The 20,135-nt window shown below is 43.5% G+C and overlaps 1 protein-coding gene across 1 annotated transcript; it reads right to left on the bottom strand.

The window, feature by feature from the left end:
• Positions 1-736: 736 nt before the first annotated feature.
• On the bottom strand, positions 737-17,430 carry MKRN1 (makorin ring finger protein 1). Its single transcript, XM_088521631.1, has 8 exons — positions 17,165-17,430; positions 9,717-9,845; positions 7,785-8,011; positions 4,144-4,370; positions 3,408-3,622; positions 2,621-2,731; positions 2,019-2,157; positions 737-1,595 (listed from the first exon to the last, which is right to left on the bottom strand). Exons 1-8 carry the CDS (start codon positions 17,302-17,304, stop codon positions 1,383-1,385), a joined length of 1,401 nt encoding a protein of 466 aa, XP_088377757.1. The 5' UTR covers positions 17,305-17,430; the 3' UTR covers positions 737-1,382.
• Between the last annotated feature and the right edge of the window lie 2,705 nt (positions 17,431-20,135).

Here is a 20,135-nt window from a genome sequence, read left to right as displayed (position 1 = left end):
GGGAAAAGTGCTTCTTACAAAAGGCAGCTGCAAAACAATACATCATAGACCTCGGAACAATTGCTCATTCCATTTAAAAGTGAAAGGAGAGGCAGTCTAGGGGACAAGAGCATCAGGAGAACAGATCACGGGGCATCCACGAGTCAATAAAAAAACCAAAAAAACAGTACTACCGTAATGCAAGGTTAAAATTCCTGTGCTGGAGCTTTGGTGGCCCAGTAAGTTCTTCTCAATGCAATTACAGCCACAAACTGCCTGGCTGAGCTGGCAAGCAGCAGCTCACACGAGCTGAACAGCTTTACCAGGCAACCTGCCCGGCTCAGGCGCTGACAGGCCAGCGCCCCGCGACTGCCTGAGCGGTGCAGCGATTTCCTAGCAAAGCCCGTGGCTCCGGTGGCTACCGGCAGCTCGCGCAGTTCAGGGGCCTCTGGTGCTCCCCAGGGTGGCTACGCGCGCTGGCCCCGCTTTGGCTAACTGAGGTTCTGCTCCTGGACAACCCTAATAATACACAGGAAAGAGCTGGTTTATTAGGGAGCGCCGTCTTTCAAGTTATACCTGACGGTATAGATCATTGCCACTGAGTGGGCTGCGAGCACTAAACCAGTTTCCTGTCCAATTGGAGGCTAGGCTTCATGCACCAAGAGGGGATGAAAGGTGGTTTAGTTAATTTTAACTTATACAGAGTCTCCCCCTACCCTTGAGGTCCAACTCTACATTTATCTGTATATACACATAGAGAGTTCTCCTTTCACAAAGACATTTTCCTTTCATGCTAAACACAGTAAAAACCCGGAACATTCACACCTGGTTCTGGTTACACAGTAGTAATAGTAATGTGCAAGTAAACAAGAGACCAAAGTCACAAATGAAGACGTGTACATGAGGGGGCTGGAACGGAGCTGATGCCAGAAAAAGTATTTGCGTCTGGCCTGAAGTCAGAAATATCGATACGAAGTCCATAGCAGGAAAAAGGCCATCAGCCAATTTTCGTCCCCACTGCATGGCCACTGCTCATTTTTGTATCTGGGCTCTTCAAAATGAGTGTGGAAGTCCTGTAAACACTTTAACCCTTGAACTGGGTGAACTCTGCTGGGTACACAGATGAAGCAACAAACCTAAGCTAACTGTCTGACAGTTAAATTCATTTTTACAAAAACTAACATTTTAAAGATTTATTTCTTGTTATTTGTTTAAACAGAGAAAAAACAACACTCCTAGGGCGGGATGGGATGGGAAGAGACAGACCCTGGGTCAAAGTTATTACAACAGCACCTGGAATTGATAGGCCTGCCTAGGAGAAACACAGGCACTGCCACAACACCACAGGTAATAATAGCTACTGCCTGAAGCCAAGACGACAGTCCACACTCCACTGACAGGTGCTATAGATCCAAGTCATAATAATCTTCCAGCTCGTCATGAAACAAGTCCCACTCATCCTCGGAATCCGTTAGCTCATCGTCACCTCCCGCTGCCAACAGCATGAGCAACATCTCACCCAGCTCAAAGGTCACCACCTCGTCCTCGTCGTTCTCAAAGGGGTCGCTGCTCTCTCGCTCCTCGATGAACTCCCAGAAACGATTCCTCCGCTGAGCCTGCGGGGGGGGAACACAGGCATCGCCCCGCGTGACCAAGCAGAACAGGCAAGAGTCTCCCCAGAGGCCAGGACATGGAGCCCCCAAGGTGCTTTCTAGCAGCCAGGGCACCGTGCCGCTTGCTCAGGGAGGTGCTGACCTCTGCTGGAACCTATCTACCCAGACACGCTCCGGCTAAAGCTGCCCAGTGTCCCTGCTCAAATAGCTCCGTGCATTAGGGAAGCTTTGCAATTTTTTCTTGCCACCTCAGCCTTCAGCATTCCCTTACTTTAGGCCACCACCTCCTGCAAATCCAACATTATAGAGGTCTCTGGGATAGTTTTCCTACTTTCAATTCTCCCCTCTCAAGGCAGCTGATTTAACAACCCCTCTTGCTCTCTGTCTGTATACAAACGACAAAAAAAAAGAAAAAGCACTACTGACCCGGTATCTACTGGATGTTCCCACTTTCGGTCTTTGTGGCTCCTCTCGGCGGCCATCAGGATATGCATGTTTGTAAAAACAGTTCCCTCCAAATGGACAGCTCCCACGGCCTTCGTCAAAATACCTGCATGGCTTGTTGCTGGAAAGGAAAATATCGCAACCCTTACTCACAGCACACCCAGGCAGATTTCAGAACTGCATTTACCTATAGCCCAAGAGCATCCCGGCTACCATTGGAAGCTGAAGACATTTTGCCAGTCGGCCCCTTGGGCACAGAAACGCTGCATTACACCAATGTGCATCCCCAGAGGTGTGCGGGGGGACACATGCACAGGGACTCCGTGGGCCACAAGGCGCAAGCTCCACTACCTCAGGCTACAGCAGCACCACGTTGTGCTCACGCAGCACCAACAGGCTGAGGTCCATGTGCACAGGAGGAGCCTAGGGCCTGTGTGGCTGCATGCATCTGCAGGGGGCATGCGAGGACACGCTTCATACGTGGGGTGGAAAGGAGGTATGAGAGGGCTCCACATTAACACCCTTCTTCAGGCATGCCCTGGTCCCTGCTGGCTCAAGCTGACAACAGGCCGCAGTGCTCGTACCTCATTGCCTCCTTGTATTTCTGAATGAGTTTCTGCTTCTCTTCTTTCTCCTCCACCCAGTACTCACTTGGAATGACAAAGTTAGATGTGATTCGACATTCTGGGCAGGACCTGGGGAATGAACAGACTGTGCTGCAAAATTCCACATTACAGGAATGCTGCTGTTCCTAAATAACAAGACATGGTATATACCCATCTTTAAAGATGTACTGTACCGCACACTTGCTGTATGGACTTTTCAATCTAGATATTCTCTTACACCCTTAACTCTCTAACAACTCTACTTGGCAGCTGGTCAGCTCGTCTCAAAAAAGCTTGAAAAAACACTTCACACAGACTCCTTTTTCTTTAAAATTAAATAAATTTATTTTGGTTTGATTTCTGTATTTATTGGATTGTTTTTTTCCTTAAAGAACAGCCTTTAAATGGAGAAATGGTTTGTCAGCTAACTAATGAACTAGGGCAGCAAGGAGTTAAGCAGCATACATTCTGAACTGGTTAATCTGTTTCCAGGATCCTGGCTGGGTGTCCAGGATGTAACCAACTGTAACCATTGGACAACACACTACTAATTAAGTCAGTTATTTGCTACCATTAAGTGAGCTTTACAAACGTAATCCATATTAACCAAATCAGAGTGTAGATATTATCCCTAACAATTACTTCAAATTCAAACTATAATTAGTAAATGCAGTCTCTGTGCAGGGGGGAGCTTGTTGCAAGTTGTCATAAGTTACTAAGTTCTTCCATAGTAACAAAGCACAACTGAAATGGGAAAGTGCCTCACTTTATAATCTTGCTCTCAAATTGCTTAGCGCTCCTCCACTTGCGGATGCACTTGAGACAGTAAGTGTGGCTGCAGTTGGAGAGGATCCCAAAGCGGCGCTCACTAGGATTAGCTTTTTCATACACCACCTCCATGCATATCCCGCACACCATGTCTTTACTACGCTGGACAGCAAATGAAAGCTCCATGTCCTTCTCGTGAGCTTCAATGCAAGACTGAAAAGGAGACACAAAGAAAACGACTGCAGAGGCAGCTGGTCACCTTGTGAACGCTAAGCAAGTTTTTAGACTCAGTTTTAAACTTTGCTTTGCCATTTTCAACATTGAGAGAAATGATTAAGTTGCAGAGTCTTTATCCTAAAAATGAAATTAAAAAATGAAAATAAAAATAAAAAAAAGAACCAACACCCTAGAGCTCAGAGTGGGGAACAATCAACTTCAGAGTTCAAACTCCTCTCCTCAGACAAGCGCAAACATTGCTTTTAAACATGAGAAAGGCAACCTCAAAGACCATCCAATTTTATTAGGCAAAGAACAAAGCTTCAGTATCTTCATACAGACTTCTCTTCTGGCCCAGATATGGCCCTGGCAGGAAATGGTCCGGTTTACAACACGAATTTCATTCCCTGCCTGACCTGCACGTAACTTCAAATGAAAGCGAATCAGCAGCAAGTGATTGCAGGGAGCTAGGAAGCAATAGCTTAGAGCTGTTTAACCCCAGACAGATGTTTGCCTACCTTTATGTGCTGGGATCTCTGCGCAGCATCGACTGGATGCAAGACTTGCAACCCACACATATCGCACACATCCCCATGGATATAAACGCAGTTTTCTCCATAACGACATTCTCCTACTGCAGCGTAAGGGCACAGCTGCTTCTTCATCTCCACGTCTGCTTGCTGCTTTTCGTACTCTTCTTCAATCACCATTCCCTGCAAGAGCACTTCAGTGCAGGAAGGGGCAGCTGGGAACAAAATTAAAGGCGCTGAGCAATATATTCAAGTTTAGAACACACCAGTTTAGTGTAAAGAAATCCTTGAATAACCCTACTTAAGGTATCCAAAAAGAGTAATAAAAAGCAAGGCTCCTTTCAACTCAAGTTTCACGAGCCTTCAGCCCCAGTGAACAGTTATTTTTCTGCATTCAAGAAAACAAGAAGAACTTCTAAGTGGGATTTACTCATCCTTCAGTCCTGCCAAGGCTGTAACTACCAAGGTGATGTTTCAGTGGTGACTCTCAAACCCAGTTAAGGCTAAGTCCAGCACTGGAAATCCCACCAGTTTTCAGCAATTTGAGTATATCTTTAGCCAAATTCTGGATCAGTAACAACTAAACAAGGTTACAGATCTCCTTGCTTTGTAAATCATTTTGACAACAGCTAAAATTAACATGCTATTTTTCCCCAGAAATTGCATAACTGAAGCAATAAAGGTGTATCCAGCGTAACTAATGCGGGCTAGAAATGCCACACAAGCACTTTCTTATGCACAGCTTCATTAGCATGTTGTTCAGGCTGAAGTGACTTACACCTCTAGACTCCCATGCATATTCTGCATTAATGATACAAGAGCTTTGACCATTCCTCTTGCCAAACTAATTCGAGATACTTATAAAAACATATACCCATGTATCACTTACTAGAGAATGATCTAGCTAAGGCAACATCTTTAGAAAAACCCTTTATAAATACAGACTCAGATTCTCTTCATTGTTGGCATACTGACAAATGACATCAGCCCCCAGTTCAGAGCAGTGAAAAGGGCAATCAAGGGAACGAAAAACCTTTCCTCCCAAACTGGTATCTGGTCTGGCCTTACCCAAGGGCCAGCCTGAGTCAGGAAGGTAAACCTAGTTTTAAGAGGCGCTAACTTTGGGGTATTTCCATAGCATTTTATGTAAACCGTCAATTTTGCAAAAGCCCGAGGAAAAGAAATTCAGGAGTTTCTAGGATCCCTGTCTAAACCTAAATTCAACTAACACTGTTACACTGCTCTGTTTAGATAGCTTCTGCTTACCGCTTCTTGCAGCTCTTTCCCACATGCTTGTTTGTATTGTACTTGTTACATGCCATTATGTAATGATCTCAATCATTACATAAGTAGGGTGATAAGTTGCAAGACAGGAAAAAAATAACTTTGAAACTTAATATAACTTTAAAAATGGAAGGGAGCAAATAAGAGTAAATGCTAAGAACTGGACTTCATTCACATAACCAATAGCTGTTACAAGAGTGAAGAGTCATCCATAGTGTTTTTTTTCTTTTCTTTTCTTTTTTTCTTTTTTTTTTTTTTTAAATAAGCCTTGTGAACACTAGATTTAGAGAGGTATTATTTTAAGTATTATTGTTGCTATTTATTAAAAAGGCATACTTGGATCATTAAGAGTAAAGCAAGACAAGCTTTCCCACAAAATGCACCAGAGAGAAAAATCTATCCTCCCTGTCCTTCCAGGCAGTAGTTAAAGGAGGCAGCAGAAGTAGCCTGGAAATGGAGCACCTCTGCACTTCAACAAGCCAATGCTTGAGGAACTGTCACTATTTTCTTTGCTTGGCATTACAGTCATCTTCAGGATATCACATGTAGCCCCGAATCAGAAAATTATGTGCATTAGCAGAATGTCCTGTCTCATAAGAAGGGATGAGCATTGTAGCCTAAGTTATGCAAGGTTCAATTACCCATGCTGAACCTTCAGCATTAAAAATAAATAAATAAATAAAATAAAATGCAAAGGAACTTTTAACATGCAAGTTTAAGAGAAAAATGCCATGGGAATTAGCACTTAGCTCTGCTCAGTATAGGAGATATAGATTGAGAATGTTACCTATGTTGTGGCAGACCTGAATTTCCATTAAAAATATGCCTGATCCACTAAAAATCAAAGAAACAAAGAAGCCCCATAACACAGCACCTTGCTTCGGTAAGACAAAGCAGGTTAAAGCATAACATAGAGCTCTTATGCTTCGGGAACTCAAGAGAAAGCAGGAGCACTCCTGTAAGGTGCAAGATATGACAATATATTTAAAAGAACTGAAGCTGTTTAAACTAGCAAGTGCAGGCCCACCCGCCCTACCAGGCTGCTGAAGCACGTGATATAAGAAAGTGAGCAAACCGGGTTTGTTCACCCTATGGAAGGGAACTTGATGCTGTCTTTAACTGTCTAAGGGAAAAGTACAGAGATACAGAGGCAGACTCTTCTTGGATGGACACAGCAACAGTGCAAGAAGCACAATACAAGCCAGGGCAAGAAAAAAAAGCAACTAAATATTAGGAAAACAGCTTCTGTGAAAGAACTCAAGCAGCAGCAACAGTTGCCCAGCAGTTGTGGAATCTCTGTTCTTGGAGACATTCAAAACTCAGCTGTACAAGGCCCTGACAACCTGATCTGCCCAACTCTGCTTTAGGCAGAAAGTGAACTAGATGAAATGTAGATGTCTCTTCATTTTGAATGACTCCGCTTAGATTAGGATATGAAATATGTATATGTATTATCTGTCTCAAACACAGAAGCTGTATATTTTACAACAATAAGGTGAGACATTGAAAGGTGGGAGACAAGTTTTTATTATTTTGGATTTCATTCAAGTCACAGACCCCCAACAAATTCTTCTTTTATCTTCTCTCCAACACTAGCTAAGTGTTAACATTGCTGGACCATTCCCTTCCTCTCCATTCTTCCTCAAATCAAAGCAGAGCAGCACCTTCTAACACTGAGAAGGTAATGGCTGTTTTCAGATCTGAGAATTGGAGAATTGTTGCCTGACACTGCCTGACAACTTTATATTCTTCTGGACGGTAAGTGTCCATTTTGTGTGCATTGAAGCTATTATTTCAATATTATGGCCGTAAGTATTCATTGTAGAGAGACAGATATTGAAAACCATGCTACAATACACACATGCAGCTCTCCTTGCCACCTAAAGGTCATAAATCTCATTGCTGTCTGTCTGCAGAGGATGCAAGAGGCAGGTGTGCGATTTGAACAGTCTAGTCCTGCACAATGAACTTCAACTTCACTTTCAACAAACTGTCACAGTATAATAAAGTCTTATATGATTGTAAGTTTTTATCTTTCCAGTGCAATGACATGCAAATTGCAAACATTATTTTCTTTTCCCATTGTATATGCAAACTAAGCTTCAAAGAAGGAGATTCACCAAGCCTTTCAGACCTGTAAGAGGAGGAATCCAGATACGCGGAGATTGCGTGAAGTTTTAGAACATCAGGAGAACAAAACTAGTGGATGTGAAATGGTTCTTTCCATGCCTTGCAGAATGTAAGGATAGATCAATTCAAACTATTTATGAGTAGCTGTACTCAATAAAAACAACTAAATTGTTGACCCATGACAGGAATTCACTGTTATCCCATGACCAGCTTACCACGTCCACAGTATGGTTGCCCAGGGACAAACTCTACAGCATTCACCCAGTCTTCGGCGCCTACTCCTGCAGCTGCCAGATTGGCATTTTCAACCTCTGTCTCAGTAGTACTTCCTTCGGCTGTTTCTGGGAGTGACGCAAGGTCCGAGGATACTGAGGGATACGTCTTTGCAGCTGGATTCACAGTAGTCACTTCTTCCTGTTTCAGTGGCTTGGTATGTTCATATCTAACAAGTTAAAACAGATCAACTCTTGATGAGAGATACTTTTATACAGCAGTCTTATGGACTGGAAGTAAATTAAGATGTAAAACACCATTTTGCAGGGAGAATTGCCTTGAAACAGAAAGCCACTGATACCCTTATAAGGAAGTGCTTCTTCTACTTGTGTAACTTGACAAGACTGCTTAAGGAACGCATTCAGTGATTCAGGAAATGGAGCAACATGCACATTGTTTACTTAACTTGCATAGAATGTACTTATATTTAACTTTTACTGAAGTATGTCCAAAGCTAGTCCTACAGCTATTACCCACAAGCAGTACTACCCGTTGACAAAATTAATTGGTTCAGCTTTTAGAGGAGAAAACAAGAGTGAGACACTCCTGGACTGAACTATCTAGTGGGAAAGGCAAGGCCAGAATTTTCACGGAGATGCAGTGATAGCGACAGAATAGACAGACACAAATTGCACCATGGCAAATTCAAATTAGATATCGGGGGGTGGGGAGGAGGGGGAAGAAAGAGAAAAGAGTTATTGAGGGAGTAGTAAAGCACTGGAACAGGTGCCAGGGAAGCTGCAGAATTTCCATATCTCCATCCTTGGAGATGCCGAGAACTTGCCTGGACAATGCCCTGGGCAATGTAAGCTAAATGGGTCCTGCTTTCAGCTGGATTTGGACTAGATGACCTCCAGATACCTCCTCTGACCTAAACTATTTTCTGATATGTTGTATGGATCTCAGCATCTTCCCTCAGATTAAACGTTAGAAATTGCATCTAATGACACTTGCAACTTGCTGGAGAAAATGTTTAGAACCATGCAAGTCCCTAGCCACCATCAAGAAGATGCTGATTCTCTCAAAACTCTGTCTTCACTAACTGGGAGACCACAAAGGTGGACCTGTGATTTAGTTTCCCATGAAGTCTTAGATAATCACCAACTGATTTCAAAGTGGAAGGGAAATAATACACGGGGATTATATGAAACATTTGAGCATCTGCGATTCAGCTTCCTTGTTTCACACTGAAAATACAGAGATTATATACTAAAGAGATGCTCCCAAACCAATGTTGGGTTTTGAAATTAAGCTGCGAAGCACAAATTTTAAAAGTAGGCTTTCGAGAAAGCAGCACTGGCAGATGTGCAGAGGGCAATCCACCTTATACACGGTAACTGTATGCGGAACATGGAAGCAAAGCTATCCGATGCACTGTCTACAATCACAATGCACACATTTATTCATATATGACAGCTGCCAGATTGCTAATACTGCAGTAAAATGTTAATTAAGTGGACTGAGGATGACATGGAATATCCCTAAGCCTTTGTAAAGGGTGTGAACCTACTGGAGACTACACTGTGAAAGCACCAATTCCTTGGGTTCATGCTTTTCCTTATCATTTCATGGTGATGTTATGTTTTAAAAATACAGTTAATTTTGCCAATTTCTTTAGGCAACATTTTATGAGAAACAGTCATTTTCTTTTTGCCTCGTCTTTGTCTACTTATTTAGGTAGCAAAGCAAATGCTACAATATTCAGCAAGAGAAGGCAACTTGCAAAGAGAAGTCATTTTTTATATAAAAAAAAAATACTGTTGCAATACAGGAAGAAAATATTTCCAGATGTCTACTGTCTTTCTTTGACTTGTTACTCAGGGCAATTTCTAAGAAAAATTACTCTCCTAAAATAGCCAATGGCATTTCCTTACCTGCAACGATCTCCGTAAGCACAGCATCCTCGCTGATAATACCTGCACACCATGGGAAACTGACTAGTGGAGAGGTCATGGGAGTAGCGACAGTTGTTTCCTTCCTTGCAAACTCCATGCATGAAATATCTGCAAGAGAGAACACTACCATGACTTAAGGAAAAGAACTGAAGCTGTACACACAGTATTTGGATGACGAGTTATTTTATACTCAAGGCATGGCGAAATAAAAACAACATTTTTACAACAGTACATCGTAGAGACATGTCCCAGCATAAACACACAGATAAGAAAGTCTGAGAACAGAGGAAGCCTTAGTCATAGCTATTCTAATGGACAGCACATTTATAGATTTATGCATATAAAAAGCCAGTCAAAAACTGCAAATTTTATCCTGGGCTGTGATGCACAAAGGAAAGAAGAGTCTGAGTAAGCCAGCGAGGACATAATGAAGTTTCAGTCTTCCAACACCAATGAAAACATAACAGAAACCCACTACCAAATTCAAAGCTGAAAACAGCCATTCCTCAAAAAAGTTTCCAGAGGGCTTAAGTTTATTCTGAATTTATGAGCAATTCATACAATAGTAATCTCCTCTCAAAGAATGCAAATCATTCTGCCAAATTCTCACATCAGTTTTTGCTACAGGAGACAGAAATCATTGCAAGCACCAATTGCTAATGTGTCAATATTATGCTGTGTATTCACCTTTAAAAATCCAATGTCAATTCAAAGTTTTTGAGGACAGTTAACAAATACCACCAGTTTTGAAGCTGCACTGGTTTTTGATCAACATATTCATGCTGGATATTTGGGGGCTTTAGGCAGGTATCTGTAGCACCTCTTGCTTTCCGCTCCATCTGGGCAAAAGCATCCTACTTCATATATGCATTATTTCTTATCCCCATGTTAAACAGATTATACCCATCTAGTCCATCTAACTACTGAAAGGGCCACTTAGTCCCCCTTCTGTCACACATCCCCATTTTGTATTTGTACTGCTGCTTACAGAGCCAGCAGGACCAGGTCCTTCAACATAGCTGACTCTATGCTCCCAGGGATGGCAGGATCACCTTTCTGCAGCACTAAGGGCTAAGATTAGGTTGGCTTTTGGCAAAAAAGCACATTCCACTCAGCACTTCAAGACCTTAAAAGTATTGTAGTAGAGTTGTTCAACTGCATCAACTTCTGTTGAGCACTAACATAACCAAAGCTCCTCCATATCAACATCTTTTCATTTGCAATTAGGTAGGAAGTAGTACAGTATGTTAGCATGACTTGGCTGAAGTGTGACATGACTTGGTTTTACTGCAGTAATAATTATATCGTTATACTTAGAATAAGAAATCCAATAGTGTGTGGATTAAAATCAGATGCCCTTAATGAACTTCCTTCCCTTCTCATGCAAAATTCCTCTTACAGTGGCTGAAAGAGACTCCATTGGCTTCAGGATAACATGCAAGCAGAACAGCACTGTCACCTGTTGTCTCCAAATAGAGTGGTAATCACTATTTCCAAATTCTGCAAACCATAATACAAACTGAACATTATTAACCATATTTCACAAGGAAACCGTTAACACTACTGAGCCAATGGGATAAAGATATTCTGGAAAAAGGGAAAGAAAACAAACCCATGGGTCTTTGAAAACCCATGGGAAAACAAAAATGCATGGGCTTGTAAAAATGTTAACTGAGGAAGCCACCTCAGTCGCCGACTTCATGAGCTTATAGCAGATAAACAAACACGGAAGAAATTCTTATCCTAGCTGTCTCAACACCTTCAGTCAATAAATAAATTGAATACCTGCCCAACAAGTGGAGTAGCTCATAAGGGTTTTTTTTGTTGTTGTTGTTATTTTTCCCTCCTCTTCCATGGTAGGTAAAATTACTTAACTGCAGTCCCAAAATGAGGTGCAAACAAGAAACTAGAGGTTAAATACCTTGCAATGGTGATAATCTACTCTAAGAAGCACAGCACGGCAGGGAAGCTGAATATCAGCTGCATTGCAATTCTAGCTGCTGGTTTGCGTGACACTAATACTGCCTCAGGCAAACTACAGAGCAATTTAATGTCTGCAACACTTTAACAAAATAGATTTAAGCCAGCATTGCTATTACTATGTGTTACCAGTGAATAGACTTCTAAAGTAACATGCCATTGAACAGATCAGGTTTTAAAATGACGTGAGGACAAAGAGAAGAAAATCAAGTTTCTACTACAGGTGAAAAGAAGGACAAAGAAGAAGGTGTAAGCAGGTGAAGATGCTAGGATAAAGACAAGCGCTAATATTTACTCAGACATCAAAAAATAAGCACATTTTGCAGTGTTTGCCACAGTCTGTGAGGTTTCTGCTGAAAACCTGTAATATCCCCAGTCTTAACATAGTTTAAAATTCAAATATTCTACAGCTACACAAGTCTGATGGCTGAATAACCCAGGAAAAAATAGTGACAAAGACATCATTTGCCAGTGTGACTTTAACGACTGTTCCCTTCCCCCCTTGCTCGCTTCCAAGCTGCAGGGCTGCCCTGGCACCAGGGCAGGCGGTTTCACAGGCACCTGCTGATGCACATCAGGGAATGACTTCAGATGCAACCTGACATTGCGCTCGCTGCCCACATGGTTGTTTTGAATCTAGACCAGATCGCTGCTCAGCCACACCACTCCTTAAGCCAGGAGAGTGCTGGTGAAGCACAAGCGTGGAAACAAGCAGCTAAAGGGAAGACACCAGGCTAAAGTGAGGACTTGTGCTAAGAAATATTTGGTCAAAAAAAGTGATCTTGAACACAAAATACTCAGATTCAGGCTCTCCAACTGCTGGCCAGAGAGAGCTCCCAAAGAACTATAGAATCGTTAAGGTTGGAAGGGACTTTTAGAGAACATCTAGTCCAACCCCCCCTGCACATGCACTCCCAAGTCACTTTCCTTCTCTGTTAGCTTAAATCAGAAGCTCCTTTACAAATACGGATTCAGGATAACTCCGGAAGTTGTCGTAATTCATTATATCACCATGGTGGGCTATGATTTGGAGGGTGCACTGGGAAATCTGAAAGAGCCGTAAAGTGGAATAAATAAATTCACATTTGTCTAAGGATTACACTCACTTTATTTTTTTCTTAGAGAGGGAAGATGATTAATTTTAAAAACACTTAGAAAAGTTTACATTTTATATATAAAATGGCAGTTCTGGCTTAAATGCACCCCCCCACACACTTTAAAAAGCACATTAAAGCACAAAGTATGTATACTACATTATATTGATTTAGAAAGCTAAGAAAAGCTCTGGAAAGCACTTTTCCACACAGAGTGTTCAACTTAATTGTGACTTCACATGCCACCAATATCAATTGATCGCTATAGGACCCAGGGGAAAATGATTCTTGGCACCAAGATTAACATGAATTATTTGCCATGCTCAAAGACATGTAGAAGAAAATTTGAAATCTGCATTTGTCAAATACCTAGAGAATACATATAATTTCATCTGAAACAGTAAAACTGGATCAAGACAGGTATATAAGCATTTTTTCTCTAAAGCACCCGTGATGCTGCCATCCAGCAAGCATTTATTCTTGCCAGAACACAGACTGCCTTTTCACTAAGTTATACTGGCATAAACCTCTGAGGCTGCACACAGAACCAGATTAAACAACTGATCTGGGGCCGGCCAAGGGGAAAAAAAAAAAAGCTGTGGGGCTTGGGGTTTCTTTTTTTATTCCTTTTCAATCCTAGATGAGCTCCCCAGTTCACTGCATGACTGGGCAGTGCAGTAGTCCTGCACGAAACACTAACACTCACTGCCTGCGCTGGCACCGCACCTCTGAAAAACGGTTCAACTAACAATCCCTATTTTCAGCGGGGGATGAGGACTTTAAAAAAGTGTAATAGAAATCAAGGTTTGCACCTGTAAAAGCCTCAAGGTGTAGACAAGATCTGGCGGTCACATAATATGCATGTATTTTTTAGATTATACAGAAGATATCTGCCCAAAATTATAAAACTAATCAGATCTTCAGTACCTCTAGGCAGTGCAGGTGTTACAGAGGCTACAACCAAATCTCTGAAATACCTAATATTTTATAGTTCATTTACATTTCTATTGCCTCGCTTTCAGGGATGCTTTACAGCATAATAATCTACTAAAGATTTTTTATTTCCTCACTTCAAGCATTAAAGAGCATCACTGCCATTAACTGCCATACAGCTCGAACAAAAACATTTGCAACCAGTTTTATCAGAAAGGCAACACAGTTTTGAACACAGATAGTTACAGTTTAAATCTGCAATTCCTTCCCCCAGAAAGTTTCTTTCCTATACTTCATGAGTCTTAGTTGCTATAAACGTGATATACATATGCTACATTTCATTACCAAAGCTTTTAAGCCTGGTAATATAATAGGTTTGCATGTACAACATGCCTTAGGTACATTTAATTTTGGTCCAAGTTTTGTTTATTAAACTATTGCTTTGTCCTAATTAGAACATCGCATTTGGCAATATGCCCGAGGGCCCTACAAAAATGGGGACATATCCACAGCTGATGAATATAGCTGATCCTTATTCTGAGCTCCCCTGTTCATTAGCTTCTTTCGGTACAGTGCAGAGAGGCTGAGAATTCCCAGGAAAGAAGATAGCTGGGATCAGAGCAGCCGTGCTGACCTGGCCTGGCAGATAGGGCCTTCAGCCAACAGAGCGGCTGAAGAAATTCTACACCAGTCAACAACCCCAAAAAAGGAAAGAAAAGACAGACAAACAGTAGGTCTCTCTACCCCATCCCTTCAGCCCATTACCTCTGTCAGCAAGACACTAGTGCAATCTAACAGACAGCAGCTAAGAAAGGGTAATAAAAGGATTTTAAGGAGTTTGTGCTCCATACTTACACCGAGTGCATACTTTACTGATTCAGATTCTTCATATTAAGAACAGATAAACACTTGTTCTAGGTTCTCAGAAAGAAAAAGGAAGAAAATGATAATACAGACAACTCAAGATACAATTGGAAAACCCTACTAGGAAGGAATTGTTTCTTTTCAGTTATAAAAAACATGAATGAAATGAGCTATAAAAGCAAACTCAGTTTGTTAAATCTGTTAACTGTGAAATCTGGAAAACAAATATTAAGAGAAAGCCTTTGAGGAAGAAAAAAAAAAAAAACACGTTGGCTATACCACTGTTTTGTAAACCCATACCCCCACCTAAACAAGGAACGACAGAGAAGCTTAATACAGGTTGCTGTTCTTTTTCTTATTTCAAACATACCATGTAATGAAAGCATCAGAAGTATTTATGAACTTGAGTTTTATTGTCCTACAGTTTATTCCAGATTAAAATATTACATATTACCTACCACAAAAGCCTTAAAACTAAACCACAGTAGCAACGTTAGAAAATGATTTCTCATGCTCTGCTAAGCAACACAACGAATTCACAGCTTTCTATGCTCAAACTTTTACACCTTAGCTTTGGGACAAGAATAAGGACAAAGTATGAAAAATTGAAAGTCTAGGAGAAACTAAAGTCCCTCAATCTTATTTATTAATCCTCACCCTCAGATGGGAATCATCTATTCTAGTGGACATCACGTCAGCATAACAAAACTGATTAGGCAACCAATTTATCATTCCAGGTGTTCAAAGGAGCAGCAAGAACTTACTTTTCTAATTCTAGGACTTCCACTTCTAAGTATAAAAATATATTCTTTTTCAAGCCATAAAGTGTGAAGTATTTATGCTGAAGAGAGCACCTACCTCTGAGAAGCATTTCAGACAGTATCTGCTGCCACCCATATGACAACCCAAGTAAAAAAAGCCCCTGAACAGAACTGCGCAGTGTTGCTCAAAACAGAAGCTGCTCTAGTTACTTGGCTGAATAATTTTATTTTGAAAAGCTATTAAATCTCAGTTAAATCCTCAGGCACATTCACAAAGGTAAAACATGGTTTAATACAATTAACATCTCTATTACAGACTGTAATACATCATCTTCATAGGCTAACAAGGAATACATCCTACTGAGAACAAACTTAAAATAAAGAAGAAAAACAAAGCAATATTCTTATCACACACTCTGAACACAAGGGGTGGGGAAAAAAAAAAAAACTACAACTTCTACACTGTGAGAGTAACGAGCACTGGAATCAATTGTTCAGAGTGGCTGGAGTCTCCATCCTTGGAGATGCCTAAAAGCTACTGGAAAAGGTCTTTGGAAATGTGCTCCAGGTGACTCTGCTTATGGGGGGTGGACTAGGTGATCTCCAGGGGTCCCTTCCAACCTCAGCCAGGTCTGTGACAGTCCCAACAGGTCAGCAAGACCATCAATTTTATAAATATCTGAGGAAAGCTATCCAACCTACAACTTGAAAAAGCCCACTAAGAAAATCAACAGCATAAATAGAAATATTACTCAAAAAGAACAAAGATTCAGGAAGAGTAGAATAGGTCTAAAGCTGAGAACTTGTTTTTGGTTAAGCTCACATTCAAGCACGCTAACCATTACAAAGCACAGTTCTGAACTTCCTGCTACTCTTAAGCATTTGTAAAGATTTATTTGTTAGGCAGGCTCACTATATCCCACTGACATCAGTGAACACTAGTGCTTAAAAATTGTGGCAGTCATCGTTTGTTTTTGTGCCTGTTACCTGAGGAAAAAAAAATACCACCAATACATTTAACTCTTCAGAAACAGAGGTAACATATATTAAGACCACTAACCTATGCCCTTGCAGCTCATTTAAAGCTGAACTAGGCATAATTTGCAGCCATTTCCTCCTCCCTGACCTACTTTTAGCAGCCCCATATCAAATATTAACCCAGCTATTCAAAGGCTGAGCTCTGAGAGAAGCACTCACAAAGAGTTCAGAAACACAGTTTCTCACAGAGACACGTTTAACTGCACATTAGCCCAAATAAACGGTGCTCAGCAATTAACAAAAACGCGTTAGGTACCTGACAGGTATCAGGGCAGACCTAACTGCACAAGACCAACACCGCGGGGGCAAGCAGCCGTTCTTCACATCACGCTTTGACGCACAAGGAAGAAAATACGCAGAGAAGATACAGATACGGTAGCAAAGTCTGAAGCCTCCTCTTCCTCTTCTCTCGAAGTGTTCTTTCACGATATCAAATTACATTTAGCACACTTGTCCGGCAATACACACACCAAGTTAATGTAATTTGGACATTTCTTTAAAAAAGCTCCCCCAAACTCACGCCGGATTACCACATACACCGACCCCCGCACTTCCACGCTCACAAAAACACGCTCCACGTCAAAGCCGCCAGCAGAGCGGCCACACGAGCCCACGGGCGCCCCGCCAGGCCCCGCGGCGGCGCCAACGGCCGCGCGGCCACGGCCGTTAGGGCGGCGGGCGGGCGCGCGCGCCTACGTGCAGCGGGGGGGGGCGGCTCTCCGCCCCCCTTCTCCCCCCCCGCGGCCGCCGCACGCACCTGCAAGCGACCTGCTTGGTCCAGCCGCCTACCCCCGCAGGCGCCGCGGCGGCCGCCCCCACTGGCGCTGTCGCTGCTGTGGCTGCCGCTACGGCGGCGGCGGCGCCCGCCGTTGTTCCCAGCGCCACAGCCTCCGCCATTACTGTTTATCCCACACAGCGACAGCGCCGGAATTTCCGGCAGCGCATCCTTCCGCTCAGGCACGGCCGGGCGCGCGGCGGGGGCGGCGCGGCAGGACGCGCGAGGGGTGTCCCGCTCCGCGGAGCCCGGCGTGGGACCGCCCCGGCCGCGTCCCCGCCCCGCCGCGGCCCCGGGCCCGTCCTCCCCGCGCGGGGCGGGCCGCTCCGCTCCGCTCTGCTCCGCGGCGCCTGCGCACGGGGCCACGGCCCTGGCCCCGCCCACGCCCGCCCCCATTGGTCGCGCCGGGCCCTGCTTACCCCAGAGGCACCGCCCCTCTCTCGGTCACGTGGCCCGAGGCGGGGGAGGAGGCGCCATTTTGTAACGGGTAGTGGCTGAGTGTGTGTGTTTGGTTGCGTACGCGAGCTGATATGTATATACACATCTCATATGTGTATACACATCTGTCCTCAAAAAGCGCGGGCTTCAAATGTGCAAAACATTCTTCAATAGGGGGCAGTTCAGTTGATAATTATATCACAATACAAATACAATACAAATTACAATACAAAGCAAGGAAACCAAGCAAGACGCACGCCTGGGCTCCCCCCTTACAAGGCCCCTTTTCTTACAGCACGGCAGTGATGCGGGACGTGGCATCCTGCAGTTTTGCACCTTTGCCGCTCTGGAGGGAGTTGGGGTTTATTCCAAGGGGGGATGAGGGCAGCTCAGCTTTCGGAGGCACCTCTCAGAGCTGATGGAAAAAAATAATTCACTTATACATTATCTAATCTACATGAGCATGTGCATTTATGTAGACTTTAGTGTGTTCCTGGTGTGGGGTGGAGGATTGTTGTTTCCTTACCGTGTTCATGGGGGTGATCTTTGCCATGTTAATGAAGCTTAAACAGGGTGAGACTACCTCGGTGGTCTGCAGCTCATCTCTGCTTTCCCTCCTGCAGTCCTCCCTCCTGAGTGTGCACAGCGAGGGGCACGTTCTGCTTCCTAAGCTTGGGGCTGCAGCCTGGCCCGCTGCCGCTCCGGAGCAAGCAGGATTCTACAAGTCAAATCAACCCGTTCTCATGGCTCGGTGACCCTCAGCACCTTCTACACTGAGGCAAAAGGCAGAGCTACCCCTTGAAAACTGCACGTATAAACCCCTTATTTTCTTTTTTTTCGTTGTAATAAACCCCAAAGACCCTGGACAACCAGCATGAAACTGGAAGGTATATGCAAGCTTGTAGGGGTGCCAGCCAAAAGCAGGTACCGTGGCCCTGTTTCGTGTCATGGACTTCCTGGGTAGCTGAACTAGAAATCCAGCAAGCAGGGGGGCTGTTCTTCCCCTTCATTTGGGGAGGGAAAAAAAAAAAAGCCAAAGAAACCCAACTAAGACTTGATTTTGGACTAGCCATTAACTGCTCGGGTACGGCAGGCTGAATGTGGCTTGCACACTGTGCAACATGGGCTTGGGCTGAAGTGTCCAGTTACTCAGAGACAGCTGGAAGGCTGGTAACCGGCTTTACTGCTAAATCATCTGGGCGGGTAACATGCCAAAAAGCATGATAGCCCAAATTGGTTCCTGCAGTAGCAGGCTTTCTAAATAGATACAGCTGAAAGCAAAATGGCGTTGTTGCAGTTTATATATGTTTTTCAAAAATGTACCTACAGTTTCTTTTCCATCACTTAGCCTCCCATCCCTGCAATAAAAAGATACCAATCACAAAATCTTCACCCTCCTTTATCATATTTGCAGATCCAGCCTGTCATTCCTGCAGTGAAATTCCTATGTAGCAGAAGTCAGAAGTTTTTATAACTTAGCAAGCTTTTTTTTTTTTTTTTTATGTGTTTGTTGAAAAGACTGGAGAGATGTAGAAAGTAGCAAGACATTCACTTCTGCTCTGTTAAACAAAAGTTGCAGAGAGCTTCTTTTGAAATGGGCAAATGTAAGGTCTGAATGGTGCTTTAAAAGACAATGTTTTCTAGTTTCCTGATGACAGGATCACAGTAAAATCAGTCCTCTATCGTTGATTACTTCAGCATAGAAGTAATAAAAATCACTAGAAATCACTTTAGTTAGTTTTGTATTGAGCATGGAAGTTGCATATCTGTCCTTTATCCTATAAATCTATTCCTTGAAACAGAGCCACACCTTTAACTCTGAACTGTGATTATTTTTTTTATTGAAACATGCATATTAGTGTATTAGTTATCTAAGTAGCATGGCTTTTTTGTCTGTTTTCTTTTTATGAGGGGGCAAAGACTAATTTCACAGTCCCCATTCAAAGCTGGCCTAACCCTGCTAGAACAGGTGTCGTTGCACTAGGTGACTGCAGCGGTTTGTCCCAGTGGATTGGGCTGGTGTTCCCAGAATTTCTCCCTATCCGGGCATGTGCATCGTCAGGAGCAGCAGCACCGCAGCCGTCCCTAGACCCGCAGCATTCCCTACCCTGGGCGAAGAGCCGGGCTGAGCTCCCACCTGGGAAGAAGGAGCTTCCAGCTGTGTTGGGCCACGCTGCGGGGGAAGCATGCCTGGGATTCCTGTGCATTGGACGAGTGAATTCACTGATTAAACAACAACAATAAAGGAATTTGCCAAATTAAAAAAAACCTTTAAAAGAGCATGGGGCAACCTGGTCCCCCCAAAACAACAGCAGCAGCTTTCCTTGGCCCGTTGTGAAATCACCCGCAGCCACAGGAGGAGAGTGGCCCCGCAGCAGCGGTTCATCACAAACGGGCCCTCCCGGCACAGCCCCTTGCAGCCCGTCCCGCCTCCTCCCGGGGCTGCCCCCGCAAACCTGCCCGTGGCTGCGGTGACCTCCGCGTGCGACGCGGTGCCAGGAGGTAAGAGCCGCCG

The sequence above is a fragment of the Tinamus guttatus genome, unplaced genomic scaffold (genome assembly GCF_059628265.1).
Source record: "Tinamus guttatus ecotype Peru unplaced genomic scaffold, ASM5962826v1 Tinamus_guttatus_pri_ptg000125l, whole genome shotgun sequence".
In the NCBI taxonomy this organism is placed as follows: domain Eukaryota; kingdom Metazoa; phylum Chordata; class Aves; order Tinamiformes; family Tinamidae; genus Tinamus; species Tinamus guttatus.
Note: the sequence above shows the minus strand (reverse complement) of the source record. Positions and strands in the feature narration are given on the sequence as shown.

Coding starts and splice junctions, on each gene's coding strand:
- MKRN1 (XM_088521631.1), bottom strand. CDS start 17,304: ATGGCGGAGGCTGTGGCGCTGGGAACAACGGCGGGCGCCGCCGCCGCC. Junction 3,623..4,143: donor AGAGATCCCAGCACATAAAG/GTAGGCAAACAT, acceptor TCTCCTTTTCAG/TCTTGCATTGAAGCTCACGA. Junction 2,732..3,407: donor TTTGAGAGCAAGATTATAAA/GTGAGGCACTTT, acceptor TTCATTCCCCAG/GTCCTGCCCAGAATGTCGAA.